Here is a 14,426-nt window from a genome sequence, read left to right as displayed (position 1 = left end):
ACGACATTAAAAAATAAAAATTTATACAATATTTATTGCAACTGATGTTCAATTTGTTGTCCATTTACTTCAATGCATTTGTGAAGTCAGCAAATAACTTCCAATTGTACATTTTCAATCACTTGCGGATCGATTAGTCTAATTTCTTGTCGAATTCTTTGGTTTAAACCATCAACATTATTTGATCTATTCACATTCTCATAGGGCTATTTGAATTGGACTTCAAATAGCCCTATGAGAAAAAATCAAATGCGGTTATATCCGGTGACCTTGGTGGCTACTCAATCGGTCTTCTTCGACCAATCCATCTGTTAGGAAAAGTCGCATCAAGAAATTGTCGAACGGCGTTGGCAAAGTGAGGAGTTCTTGTTGAAACCATATCTCGTTACTAGGTATGTCTGCCTCTTGTGGCTCAGGGAATACAACTAAAACAGAGATAAGTTCAAACTGTAGAAAGTCCAAGTAGCGCTCTCCGTTTAATGTTTTTTCGAAAAAAAAAGGGTCCAAGGATTCGATTTATCACAATACCTTACACATTAATTTTTTGAGGCGCTGTGTGTGTAGTATTCTTGAGTGCAATGAAGATTTTCGGTTGCCCAATATCTTCAATTTTGCCTGTTAACGTCTCCATTGAAGGTAAAGGTGGCCTCATCAGAAGAAATAATATTTCGAATGAAATTTCCGTTGTCATTGTTAGCTTGAAGAATTTGCTCACAAAACTACACTCGGCGGTCAAAATCGTCTTCTAACAATTCATGTCTCGGTTGTACTTTATAAGGATGATATTTATTTAAGTATTTTTGCCACTGACCCTACAGATAAACTAAAATTCTTGGAAAATGTACTAATTGCAATATGAGGATTATTCACCGTTTCCAACAGAACATTCAGCGTAGCATCTTCAGATACTTTTGGAGGTTTTCCTTTTGATAAATTTCTTACATGGCCCTAAATTTTGATTAAATTTTGCTAACGGTGGATCTAGTAATTGCAGGACGATCAGCATGAGTTGCATTAAATACTCCCGGTCTCCAAAACCAATCATCATGAGTATTTAAATTCATTTTTTCATTCATGTTATGCATTCATGCATAACAAATTGTTATCAAGTAGGTTCTAAAATTGGAAACTGTTCGACAAGAACAAGGTCTACTTACGTTCTAAGAAATCACATAAAAAAATTAATGTTGGCGTCAGAGTTTCTACTTGAAACACCCTGTACCAAAAAGTATTTAGAATATATCATATAATTGCAAAACGCCATAATATACAGGGTGTTCTATTTATTTTTTATTTCGAAAAACGCGCAAATTTGTTCGTTTCATCGTGAATGCATTGTATATTGGGCTTGATTACATTTGATGTAGGTAGATCAGCATGATCATTTTCTCCTCAAGTGCTATTTGTCTCATCCCAGACATCCCGCTCATTTCATAGAGGGTAAAATTTAAAACATTTAATTTAGACTTGTAGTAAAAAGGAGACAAATTTCCGTTGGGCCATGGCTTGTAAATTAAACATAGCGACTACATATTTGTCGACACTTTAAGTATTTGTATGACCAGAGTTATGACGTTCTTCTATAAATAATAATAATATTAATAATAAATCGTTTATTTGCCACTGTTTACATGATACTATTTAACTAAAACTATCTCACTATTGACAAAAATGGCCAAAAGGAGGTAAAAAAACAATTTTAAAAAGATTTTTAAGTTTCACCTTATGTGTGTATTAAATGAGAAAACTTAAGAAGAAAAATCAATGTAAGTCCAAATCACTTATAAATTTACATACATATTTACAAAATAATACCATATTACTCATCTAACAATCTTATACTATAGCAACACAAGAACGCCCATTGCGAAATGAACGCGATAAAAATTTGACAGGGTATCATTTTCTAGTAAAAATTTCTTATAAAGAGGCTTAAATCCGCTCAATGATAATTTTTTGAATATACGATATAAATATTAAACGAAAAGACCGTTCGTAAAAAAATGTTGTCAGCAGCGGCGGAGAAATTAATTCTCTATGTCTTAAATTTAAAGAATGAACATCCGTTCGGTATCGAATTTTGTTCGTCAAAGGGACCGATTTGCTCTTTTACGTTCCAAGTACTGCAAAAGTTCCACTTCTAAAGAAGTTATTCGGGATAAAACGCACTCACCGATTTCTAACCATATATTTTCATCTTCAGGTATCAGAAGCGGAAGACTGTTACAACACGGCCCTAAGACTATGCCCGAGTCACGCGGACTCCCTGAACAACTTAGCGAACATCAAGCGGGAACAGGGCTTCATAGAAGAGGCCACTCGCCTCTACTTAAAAGCCCTCGAAGTTTTCCCAGAGTTCGCGGCCGCACACAGTAACCTGGCCTCCGTTTTACAACAGCAAGGAAAACTAAACGAGGCACTCATGCATTACAAGGAGGCCATCCGGATTCAGCCGACGTTTGCCGACGCTTATTCTAACATGGGTAAGTGTTTCTCAAGAAGATGCTTCTTTCTACTAAGCACAAAACACAAAAATAGAGAGAATTATTAACGGGAAGAAATTCTTTGGCCCTCTACTGGAGGTGCAACAATTCGAACTAATTTTGACATTTATAAGTTGTAACTTTATTGGCAACCCGTTTAACCAATCAGATTTGAAAGAAAGCGTAATCAAATCCGACGCCAAATTTGAATTCAATTAAGCGCGGGAAAGTATAAGGCAAGCTCAATTTGAGAAAACTAATAAATGTTACAGCCGCTCCATTAAAACAGATTAGTGTTAAAAAAACTTGTTCTTTCGCCAAAGAAACCAGGTTAAAAAAACAACGAGCGGGAATCGTAAAAGTTAATTGTACCAACGGTTTTTGGGTTTGTTTTTCGCTTATGAAATTAATAAGATTCCTTAAGGAAAAACTGCAATAATTCCCGTAATTCTACACCGATTTTCATAAAAGTTAGTTCTAAGAAAAGGCTTTTTAATTTGAAGTAAAAAATGTATCTATAAAAATTTAAAAAAACTGAGTATATTCGGAGTTAAAAGGAAATATTGGATAATGTGTCAAATTAATAAGTTCCTTAAGGGAAAAACTGGAATGATGATTCATCCAATTTCTCACCGAGTTCTATGACAGGGATTTTTAATGTAGAAGAAAAAATCTATTCATAAAAAATAAGAAAAACCAAAAAATTTTAGAGTAATGAGGAATTTTGGAAAATGTGTAAAACCAGTGAGAGAATCTAAGTGGAAAAACTAGGATAACTTCCTTAATTTCACACCGATTTTTATGAAAATTAGTTTTTTAAAAAGGATTTCTAATTTACAACAAATAGTGTATCTATAAAAAATTGGAAAAACTGAAAAGTTTCAGAGTAAAGAGAAATATTGGAAAATGTGTCCAATTAATGAAAGTGTCTTAGTAGAAAAACTTAAATTTCTATAATTTTCCACCGATTTTTTTTAAAGTTAGCTTTTTGGAAGGGATTTTTACTTTACAATAAAAAGTGTAAATACAAAAATTTTGAAAAACTTTAAAATTTTCGAGTAAAGTGAAAGAACTGAAAGAACTTCCTTAATTTCTTACCGATCTTTATGAAAATTCTGTGAAACTCTGTGACAAGGCTGTTTAATTTAGGCTTGATGAGAACAATCCGCTTTACGATAGCCGAGATATGGCATTTTTGATGCCCATTTTTGGCCTCAAAAACGAGGTCAAAAAGTGAAAATTTCCGAATTTTCAAAGTGCTCTCATTCCCTTATTTCTGATCGAATCCTGTTATAACCCGGTATTTTCGTGATCTACTTGATGAGAACAATCCGCTGGTATAGTTACTTCAAATTCGAAAAAAAAAAATTTCTGAAAAAAATCCAAACGGGGGGGTATACCCGAAAAATGAAAAAACCTAAACTTTGAAGGCCGATATCTCCGCTTCTATGGGAGCTATCGGGAAAATTCCAACGGTTTTGTCTTAGTTTCGTCGTTCTGAATCCAACGAGACCATCCACAAGGTCGTAGCTTTTACGATAGCCGAGATATGGCATTTTTGATGCCCATTTTTGGCCTCAAAAACGAGGTCAAAAAGTGAAAATTTCCGAATTTTCAAAGTGCTCTCATTCCCTTATTTCTGATCGGATCCTGTTATAACTCGGTATTTTCGTGATCTACTTGATGAGAACAATCCGCTGGTATAGTTAGATCGAATTCAAAAAAAAAAGTTTTTCTGAAAAAATCCAAACACGGGGGTATACTCGAAAAATGAAAAAACCCAAACTTTGAAGGCCGATATCTCGGCTTCTATGGGAGCTATCGGGAAAATTCCAACGGTTTTGTCTTAGTTTCGTCGTTCTGAATCCAACGAGACCATCCGCAAGGTCGTAGCTTTTACGATAGCCGAGATATGGCATTTTTGATGCCCATTTTTGGCCTCAAAAACGAGGTCAAAAAGTGAAAATTTCCGAATTTTCAAAGTGCTCTCATTCCCTTATTTCTGATCGGATCCTGTTATAACTCGGTATTTTCGTGATCTACTTGATGAGAACAATCCGCTGGTATAGTTAGATCGAATTCAAAAAAAAAAGTTTTTCTGAAAAAATCCAAACACGGGGGTATACTCGAAAAATGAAAAAACCCAAACTTTGAAGGCCGATATCTCGGCTTCTATGGGAGCTATCGGGAAAATTCCAACGGTTTTGTCTTAGTTTCGTCGTTCTGAATCCAACGAGACCATCCGCAAGGTCGTAGCCTTTACGATAGCCGAGATATGGCATTTTTGATGCCCATTTTTGGCCTCAAAAACGAGGTCAAAAAGTGAAAATTTCCGAATTTTCAAAGTGCTCTCATTCCCTTATTTCTGATCGAATCCTGTTATAACCCGGTATTTTCGTGATCTACTTGATGAGAACAATCCGCTGGTATAGTTAGTTCGAATTCGAAAAAAAAAAAAATTCTGAAAAAAATCCAAACGGGGGGGTATACCCGAAAAATGAAAAAACCCAAACTTTGAAGGCCGATATCTCCGCTTCTATGGGAGCTATCGGGAAAATTCCAACGGGTTTGTCTTAGTTTCGTCGTTCTGAATCCAACGAGACCATCCACAAGGTCGTAGCTTTTACGATAGCCGAGATATGGCATTTTTGATGCCCATTTTTGGCCTCAAAAACGAGGTCAAAAAGTGAAAATTTCCGAATTTTCAAAGTGCTCTCATTCCCTTATTTCTGATCGGATCCTGTTATAACCCGGTATTTTCGTGATCTACTTGATGAGAACAATCCGCTGGTATAGTTAGATCGAATTCAAAAAAAAAAGTTTTTCTGAAAAAAATCCAAACACGGGGGTATACTCGAAAAATGAAAAAACCCAAACTTTGAAGGCCGATATCTCGGCTTCTATGGGAGCTATCGGGAAAATTCCAACGGTTTTGTCTTAGTTTCGTCGTTCTGAATCCAACGAGACCATCCGCAAGGTCGTAGCTTTTACGATAGCCGAGATATGGCATTTTTGATGCCCATTTTTGGCCTCAAAAACGAGGTCAAAAAGTGAAAATTTCCGAATTTTCAAAGTGCTCTCATTCCCTTATTTCTGATCGGATCCTGTTATAACTCGGTATTTTCGTGATCTACTTGATGAGAACAATCCGCTGGTATAGTTAGATCGAATTCAAAAAAAAAAGTTTTTCTGAAAAAATCCAAACACGGGGGTATACCCGAAAAATGAAAAAACCCAAACTTTGAAGGCCGATATCTCCGCTTCTATGGGAGCTATCGGGAAAATTCCAACGGTTTTGTCTTAGTTTCGTCGTTCTGAATCCAACGAGACCATCCGCAAGGTCGTAGCTTTTACGATAGCCGAGATATGGCATTTTTGATGCCCATTTTTGGCCTCAAAAACGAGGTCAAAAAGTGAAAATTTCCGAATTTTCAAAGTGCTCTCATTCCCTTATTTCTGATCGAGTCCTGTTATAACCCGGTATTTTCGTGATCTACTTGATGAGAACTGTATGATTTTATGTAAACAGCAATATGTTATTTAATCATCTAGAAAATAAAAATGCAAAATTTTAAGTAATTATCCTAATACAATACAAATTGTGATATCATAATCTTGGACATGGTTTGTTTGTACCCCAAAGATTGAAATGAATAAATAATTCAGTAATATAAAAGTTTAAAAATATTAACTTCTTGATAGAATAAAGTATGAAAGACCCAAAATTCTGTTTAAATGTGCAATATCAATTTTAATATATAATTTTCTATTAGTGGTTTCTTTGTGTCAGTAATATTGGAGGTTGTATCACAGCAACGAATCTGTTTCGATGATTATAAGACCACGATGAAATTACATTTAATTTTAATAAAAACTGTTTCTATGGTCAAAGTGTATTAGGTTTAAAACGAGCCTGATCGATATTATTATTTATCTAGCGTGTGCATACATTTGTGTATAATGTATGACTTCAAAATAAAATACAATATTTGAACTTAAATTCACCGCTATTTGGATTCAACTGTGCGTAAAATAAAAATCGAGAGGCGAGCGCGAAAATTGCCATTTTCTGATAAGCGAAATATTATTTTCGATTTTTGACATGCGGCTACGATGCATGAAATGAAACCAGGATGTTTTTTTTTTTAAATTAAAAACGTATTGACATACTCTGTAGCAGATCTGATAATTTCAGAGGGACATTACTTTCAAATTTTATCGGTTATTACTTAAGTGGTGTCCCGCCACATGATATGACTTTCTTTGGCCATAAATCTTATAGTTCCGGCACACTTTATAGAAAGTTATGTGTAAGTATATATTTTCTTTTTCCAAATGAAATGGGATATGCCCTTCCTGTAATGTCTTAAATACAGAAGACACTCTTAAACTTTGCATGTTTGTCCAATATTTGTCCATTCCTTCCCAAATTTTCCAATTTTTAATTTTTACGATATACAAGCCGTTGAAAATAGTTCATTTTATATCTTCCTACCGTATCGTGCAAACAGACGTTTATCAGAATTTTGTGAATTAATTAATAAAACATTTTGCTGTAATATTCCGAGCGTTTAATTATGAATTCATTTAAAACATAGGTCTAGTGGACGTGTCTCTTTAACAATCTTACCATTTGCAGCAAAACAATTCTTTGAACTCTTTAAACGATTAAAATTATAATATATTAACTGTTGCCTGAAGATGCCAATATCGTTAGTAGTTTGGTGAAATGGCAAAATGTTTTATGCAAACTTTCTCCGCATAGCAGACTTTAGATAACAACAAGTGTCGGGACATAAACACGAGATGACATAAGTCTGCATGTTAAGAAATTGGGACTATTTCTTATGTTCGATGAATTCCAATTTAAGAATATTATAATAAGAATTTCTTATTATAATATTAGAATAAAAACTTTGAGGAATTGCTTAAATTGAGGTAAAGTTGAATAATTTGAACCTTATAAGACCTTACCTTATAAGACCTAACCTTAAGATAAAATGAAAATCCTGCAGTCTCACTCCACTTATTTATTAAGCATTTAGTTATTTAAAATTCCCTACATGTTTCGGACACAGAGTGTCCATCATCAGGGGATAAAAGGCTTAAAATTGGTATTTGTTGTTTATTTGTTATTAACCTATTTGTTATTATTGTTTTTTTTGTTTTATTATTTTTAATTTTATTTATTTACATTCTGTTGTTGATCCTTATCACAACAAAATAATAGAGCATCCCTACCAAAATTTATACTATAAAGTAATTTTCACCCATTCAGTTTTAAATAGTTATGGTGATGACATTCACATTAGGTATGATATTCATGTAACTTGTTTTGAGTATGAGAATATTTAGTAGCTTTCGTTATTTTTAATTAGATACTTCCAGACATTTGAATAGGATTTTGTTCGTATTTTCGTATCCAGTATTTTCCATAAATTTTTTATTGGATTTAAATCCGGGGATTGCGATGGGACACCTCTGTTTTTTCTTGCCTAAGTCAATCTTTCAAGTATTTGGAGGAATGTTTGAGATCATTATCTTCAAGGCTTCAAGGATATTCACTCTTTAGAATATGGTACCGTGTGTACAAATGTACGAACTCATATGAACAAAACGATCCATAGTGCCAACTATACGATGTAATGGACTTATACTAATTTCTGAAAAGCAGCCGTAAACCTTAACAGAACCACCCTCCATGCTTTACAGTGTACTTTGGATCAAGGCTTTCATTCATTGCGGTCTAACAAAATTTGATCGCCATTTAATAGAATAAATGTTGATTCTTTTCTAATCATAGTCTGTCTAAAAAAAGATTTTACTTGCGAAATTGTTTAATAAGTACCCGCACAAACTGTAATTTTTATCTACAACTTTGGTACATTCTCTCAATGTGAGTATTACAACTAGGAGAGAGAGTGCTAAAAGAACCTTAGAACTACAACTGCGTTTGGTAAAGCCCAGTACTTTAAAAGATGACTTGCTGTGCATTTAAACATAAATGTATAATTTATAATGAAATATTTGTTTATTCCTTTTGAATGATATTTCATAACTTTTCCACACTTTATAACAAACCATTTCTTTTGTAAAACTCACTTTCTGGAAAAAGTTTACTACAGTCTTAATATAATCAATTATTTTAAAGATTTGACAATTATAGGAATTAATTAGGATTCTAGAATGTAAAAAAGGGATATAACCATTGTAATAAACAAAGCAAGGGACCCAGTGACAGACCAAAGATGAAACCAGTTAGTAAAAAAATTTATGTGATAATTGTTGAAATAATTTGCTTATAAGTTGAAAAATACTTATCAATTTATATATAATTCGAACAGATTAAAGTGATCACATATAACAACAAGTTCTGTCTGAATTTCCATCGAAATTCAACTTAGAGATTCATTTGTACAAGTATTTGTGTTTCATGCAATTATAAATTTCAACAAAAATATTGAAATTCATGCTCTATAACAACATTGATTCAATGCATTTTTAGAGCAGTGTCTTTAATTTCAGCTCGTTTAATTGATTTATATTTATGTTTTTAATTTGTTTTCAACTTTATTTAACAAACGTTTTGAATTAAAATAGCCCATAAGAAAATGTATCTGATATACTCAGTGAGACTTGATTTGTTGGATCAGTGCTCCCACGATTTCCAAAAACTTTCCTGTTGTTGAATTTTTGGATTAGTGCACAAATAATTGGAGCAAAATGCAGGTTATTGTTGAATTCGACTTAAGAAACCTCACTTTTCCACCAAAATGGAAATTAATTTGTGAAACTCTCCAAATAAACATGGTTTTTGGTCCTTGCCTTGATCATAGTAAGTTTTCCTGGAATGGCACTGTCTTTTGCTAAGGAATTAAAAAAAAATAAATGTCCTTATCTAATAGGCAGAGTCAAGTGCAGGCATGTTACTCAACCTCGAAATTCTTTGGACATCCCAGGACATCGCAAACAAATTTTACAATCAAAGTAAATTATTCCTTCCCTAAATAATCTTTATTTCCTAATTAATCAATATAAATTAAAAATATTTTAGTACGAAAGGATCGAATATTTAGCTTAGAGTCTTTTTGTTTCTGAATTATATTAAAATATATGCTACCAATATTTGATGCAACCTTGTAATGTAACCTTAAATATACCTATATAAGCTTTAGCTTTTATACTATAAACTTCAAAAGTCATAAAGAGCCAATATTTAATTGTTTATATCTTTGAAACTGTTTGACAGAAGTATGTCATGTGATCCGTAAAATTTCTTGAAATTCCATGTAGAATCCAAAGATAATACACGATATACAGAGTGGAATATTTATTACTTTCATAATATTTAAAATCTGTTACTGAAAAGGGACAATTTTTTTTACTAGACTGCACAAACTTCACAAACTTTAACTTAACTATATCTCACAGGTAACACACTAAAGGAAATGCAAGACGTCGCTGGAGCTCTCCAATGTTACACGCGAGCGATTCAAATTAACCCAGCGTTCGCAGACGCTCACAGCAACCTGGCGAGTATCCATAAAGATTCCGGGAACATCCCGGAAGCCATCCAGTCCTACAGAACGGCACTAAAATTAAAACCGGACTTTCCCGACGCATATTGCAACCTGGCACACTGTTTGCAGATCGTATGCGATTGGTCCGATTACGATTCTAGGATGAAGAAGTTGGTCAGCATCGTTGCCGATCAACTGGACAAGAATCGGCTGCCTTCGGTGCATCCGCATCATTCGATGTTGTACCCATTGACACACGAGTTTAGAAAGGTGAGAGCAGTTGAGTATTGGTATAACAGGCAGATGCCCGTATTATGAGATATTTAATTAATTTTAAAGAAAGACAGTATGCACGAAAAGTTCTATAGTAAAATGATTAGGTTTATCGGGATACTCACTTCCGTGAGCTGAAAAAAGAAGAAGAAGTCAGTAGAGACCACCTTTAATTCTTCTGCTTTCAGTCTTACATAGTATCCCGATAAATCTGTCCTCTTACCATTTAATTAATTGTTTTAGGCTATTGCAGCAAGACACGCCAATTTATGCTTAGAAAAGATAAACGTGCTGCACAAACAGCCATACAGATTCGTTCCAGAACTTAAAGGGAGACTTAGGATCGGTTATGTGAGCAGCGATTTCGGAAATCATCCCACATCCCATTTGATGCAGTCGGTGCCTGGTTTACACGACAGAGTTAAGGTATGCCTTAGGTTAAGTTAAAGTTACATGCGGGTTCCATTTATTTTAATTTGACATGAAAATATGAAAAAGACACACCATTGTCGCGTATGGGAATTTTTTAAGATGCTGCGTATATTTTGTCTCGGCGTATTGTCGCAGCCTACACATATTTTCGAGAAAATTCACAAAAAGACTAATGAAACTGGAAATAATTTTCGTAGAGTGAAATTTTGATATCTGTGCATTGGATTTCTCGTCTAAACTTTCTTGGACTTAAAGGTTAACGCCCTACTAATTAATTCAGAATTAGATGTGACTGGAACATACAAAATCTAATTTTATATAAGAGTATATGTCCTACTATCCATATCTGGATTGAAATATCATTTGCCATTCCATCAGAAGAAATACAGAATATAAGTGGAAGATTCTCAATAAAGAAAATCAGTAAAATTTTCTAGTAAGAGGACAAAAAAAGCAAAAGAACAATTAGAGCAATAAACAATAAAATCGAGAAAGTCAACAAAACCTTGAAAAAGACTAATAAAACTGGAAATAATTCTCGTAGAGTGAAATTTTGGTCGCTGTACCTTGAATTTCTCATGTAGACTGTCCTGCATTAAAAAGTTAACTCCCTAATAATAGATCCACAATTAAAAATGACTGGGACGTAGAAAATCAATTTCAAATCTGATGTGAATGACTCTTACTGAACAATTAGCTGATACAAGAATATGTATTCTACAATCCTGATTTTAATTGAAATATCATTTGCCACCATTATCTGGGTGCTGAATTCAATGGTGGAATGTCTAACAACGAAAGCAAACTCATTAGCTGTAGTAAACATATTTACGAAAGATCGAATTTAAAACCGTAAATAAATGTATTTTTTTGATAACGTGTTGCTATATTTTAAATAACTCTACAGTTGACATACTAAAATATGCTATAGCTGATTCAATTTTATTTGTTTAATATTAATTGAACATAGATAAATACATATGTTTCTAAAAAGCCTTAAATACAATAACGTTTAGAGTAATATAACTACAATAATATAATATTAATAGTATACTCTAACTTAATGACTTTCTAAGATTTCCATAAGAATCCATGCTATTTTAACTAATTTGTTTTGATTTTATTTCATCCTCTGGATTGCTTGCATCATTTAGTAGTTGTATTTTGTGCCAACTCCATTTCATATTAACCTCATATTTGCAACCTAACCTTGGAAATATCCAACTTCCAAGGTTAGGTTGCTTATACATTAAACATATATAAGGCAATAGCCTTATATATGTTTAATGTATGCCTAATAAGACCAACAATTACACAAACACTGCTGGACAATGTTGCAGTGGGATTTCCAAGATCTCATCTCGTCTCTTTTTAATGCATCTTCTACCATCTCACCTCGTCTTGCTTAGTTTTCTCTTTTTGTCTAGTCTTTTATTACCCAAATTTATCCAACTTGTTATTATTTATTTATTTTTTAAATAAAATAATTTATGCTTTTAAATAATTAAGAATTTTCAAGTTAAGGTTGGAAATAAGTGTGTACATTTTTATTATTTCATAAAAAACAAGTTCTTGCAAAAGTCTTCGTTTGATTGATGCATGATATAATTAAAAATAAAATGCTCCGGAGGAAAAAGTAGGAGTGTGTAGTAAAACATGTAGGGGTTCATAAGTCTTCAATGTTGTACTTAAATCTATAAAGGCACAAATGTAAAACGAAACTAGGGGTTTGCAGAAAAATTAGTAATAGATTATTAGCGTACTTCTAAAGTAACTAGCCGTTTCCTTAGTTAATAGGAGGATTTCGTACTTTAAATATGAAAGTGTATAAATAACCAAACTAAGGGTTTGTGAAAGTTACCAGTGACTCATCACACTTTGAATAAAAAATTAATTGAGAAACGAACTGGCAGTTTCTGGAGATATAACTAGAGGAATTTCGTACTTTAAATGTGAATGTGTATGAATAAACAAACTAGGGGTATACATAAAGAAGATAATTTAAGTGTAATGAAGGTAGAAAAACTAGCAGTTGCTAAAAAAATACTAGTGGCTTGTCTGATCTTGGTAAAATATAAGCAGTTTATCATGGAACAAACTAGAGGTTTAAAAAAATACTAGTATGTTATTTTATGTTTAAAATTAAGGAAAAAAAACTAGGGATTTCTAAAAAAAATACGATTGGGTCAGTTTAACGACTCTCAATATAGACTTTTATTTCAATTATTTATTTATTTTTTTGGTGTAATTGTAGGTTGAGGTGTTCTGTTACGCCCTCAGCCAAGACGACGGCACCACTTTTCGCAGTAAAATCTCCCGTGAATGCGAACATTTCATAGACTTGTCGGGTGAGCCGTGCAACGGTAAAGCGGCCGACCGCATTTACTCGGATAACATTCACATCCTGGTGAACATGAACGGATACACAAAGGGAGCAAGAAACGAAATATTCGCCCTCAGGCCGGCTCCCATCCAGGTAAGCTTCATAATAAATAAATACAAAACGCGTCCGTTGTTATTAGAATGTAAACTTAGTTGATGGCCCCTTATTATCAAGGGCTTTGCGGAGGCGAGCATTATTATTGTTATTCATTATATATAAATGCGGAACGTGACGTGTCTTTTAATGTTTTCCTTTCACAGGGATCGAGTTAGGAGGATGTGTTCTTTGAAGGACTGAGTTTAATTTTTAATAGAATTCTCTGTTTTGCCTTTATTGTTTTTATGGTTCCTCGTGTAATTAACTTGGTGATTTTGTATACAGTGGGTTTCATTAAACTTACTTCTGTATCTCGATTGGGTTTAGATCCGATGGCTGAGGAGGTTACCCATTCAAGAATCCGAATTTTCAATTTTTTACCAGGAGATTTGTGCTTCAAGACCATATCTTGCTAAAATATGCTACGGAGAGGCATGTCTTCTTTAGTGTATGGCAGCTGAAAAGGCTTTTTTTAAACAAATCGATCCATAATAGTGACAACGCTAACTAAAATCCGGTGCCAGACTAAGAAAAATTTATTTATTTATTTATTTATTTATTCATTCATTCAGCTACGGGAAAACCCCATTAGCTGTTACAAAAAGTTTGATTTACATTTAAATAACAATCTAAAGAAGTAAATAACAAAAAATTAATTGGTTATACTAATGAGGAAACGATAAATAGAAATCCTACTAGAGGTAACCTGGTACATAAGCCCTACAAATACTAACTAATTGAATCATTAACAATAGAATATATAGAACCTTAATTATTATGAACAAGGTACTATAAAGATAAATACATCAGTATCAAAATTATTTATCAGGGTCAAATTCCTATCAATAGGATTCTTTACATCATACAATTACCAGCGGCTAAGACACCATATTGGTTGGTGTCTTAGCCGTTGGTACGGTATATTAAAACCAATTGAATTTAAGAGAATAGGACAGTCAACATGCCATTGCCAAGTTTAAACATAAACAGCCGTATAATTTCCCCCGCCATGGTTCACGGTGGTTATTTGATATTTTGGGTCATATATACTTCTTGTTCTCCTTAAATACTCCTAACCCTTTGCACTAGAGTGATTTGAAGTGTGATAAGATATTTGTCTTGGTAAATGTAGTTAAATATAGTAAATCTGACGAATTCAATTTTTCCACTTTGGATGATGAACTTATAAATAAATATTTTCGGCAGATTACACCGCGAAACGAACGAATCTAGTGAAAA

At 33.3% G+C, this 14,426-nt stretch overlaps 1 protein-coding gene across 8 annotated transcripts in view; it reads left to right on the top strand.

Moving 5' to 3' along the window:
* LOC126744749 (UDP-N-acetylglucosamine--peptide N-acetylglucosaminyltransferase 110 kDa subunit-like) overlaps positions 1 to 14,426 on the top strand; it is an 82,546-nt gene that overhangs the window by 58,515 nt on the left and 9,605 nt on the right. For all 8 annotated transcript variants that reach the window (XM_050452295.1, XM_050452296.1, XM_050452297.1 and 5 more), the window contains 4 exons: positions 2,204 to 2,483; positions 9,915 to 10,273; positions 10,520 to 10,702; positions 12,963 to 13,184. In XM_050452295.1, the coding sequence (XP_050308252.1) occupies positions 2,204 to 2,483; positions 9,915 to 10,273; positions 10,520 to 10,702; positions 12,963 to 13,184 (1,044 nt within the window). The remainder of the gene's footprint in view (positions 1 to 2,203; positions 2,484 to 9,914; positions 10,274 to 10,519; positions 10,703 to 12,962; positions 13,185 to 14,426) is intronic.

Source organism: Anthonomus grandis, chromosome 14 (assembly GCF_022605725.1).
Source record: "Anthonomus grandis grandis chromosome 14, icAntGran1.3, whole genome shotgun sequence".
Classification (NCBI taxonomy): domain Eukaryota; kingdom Metazoa; phylum Arthropoda; class Insecta; order Coleoptera; family Curculionidae; genus Anthonomus; species Anthonomus grandis.
Note: the sequence above shows the minus strand (reverse complement) of the source record. Positions and strands in the feature narration are given on the sequence as shown.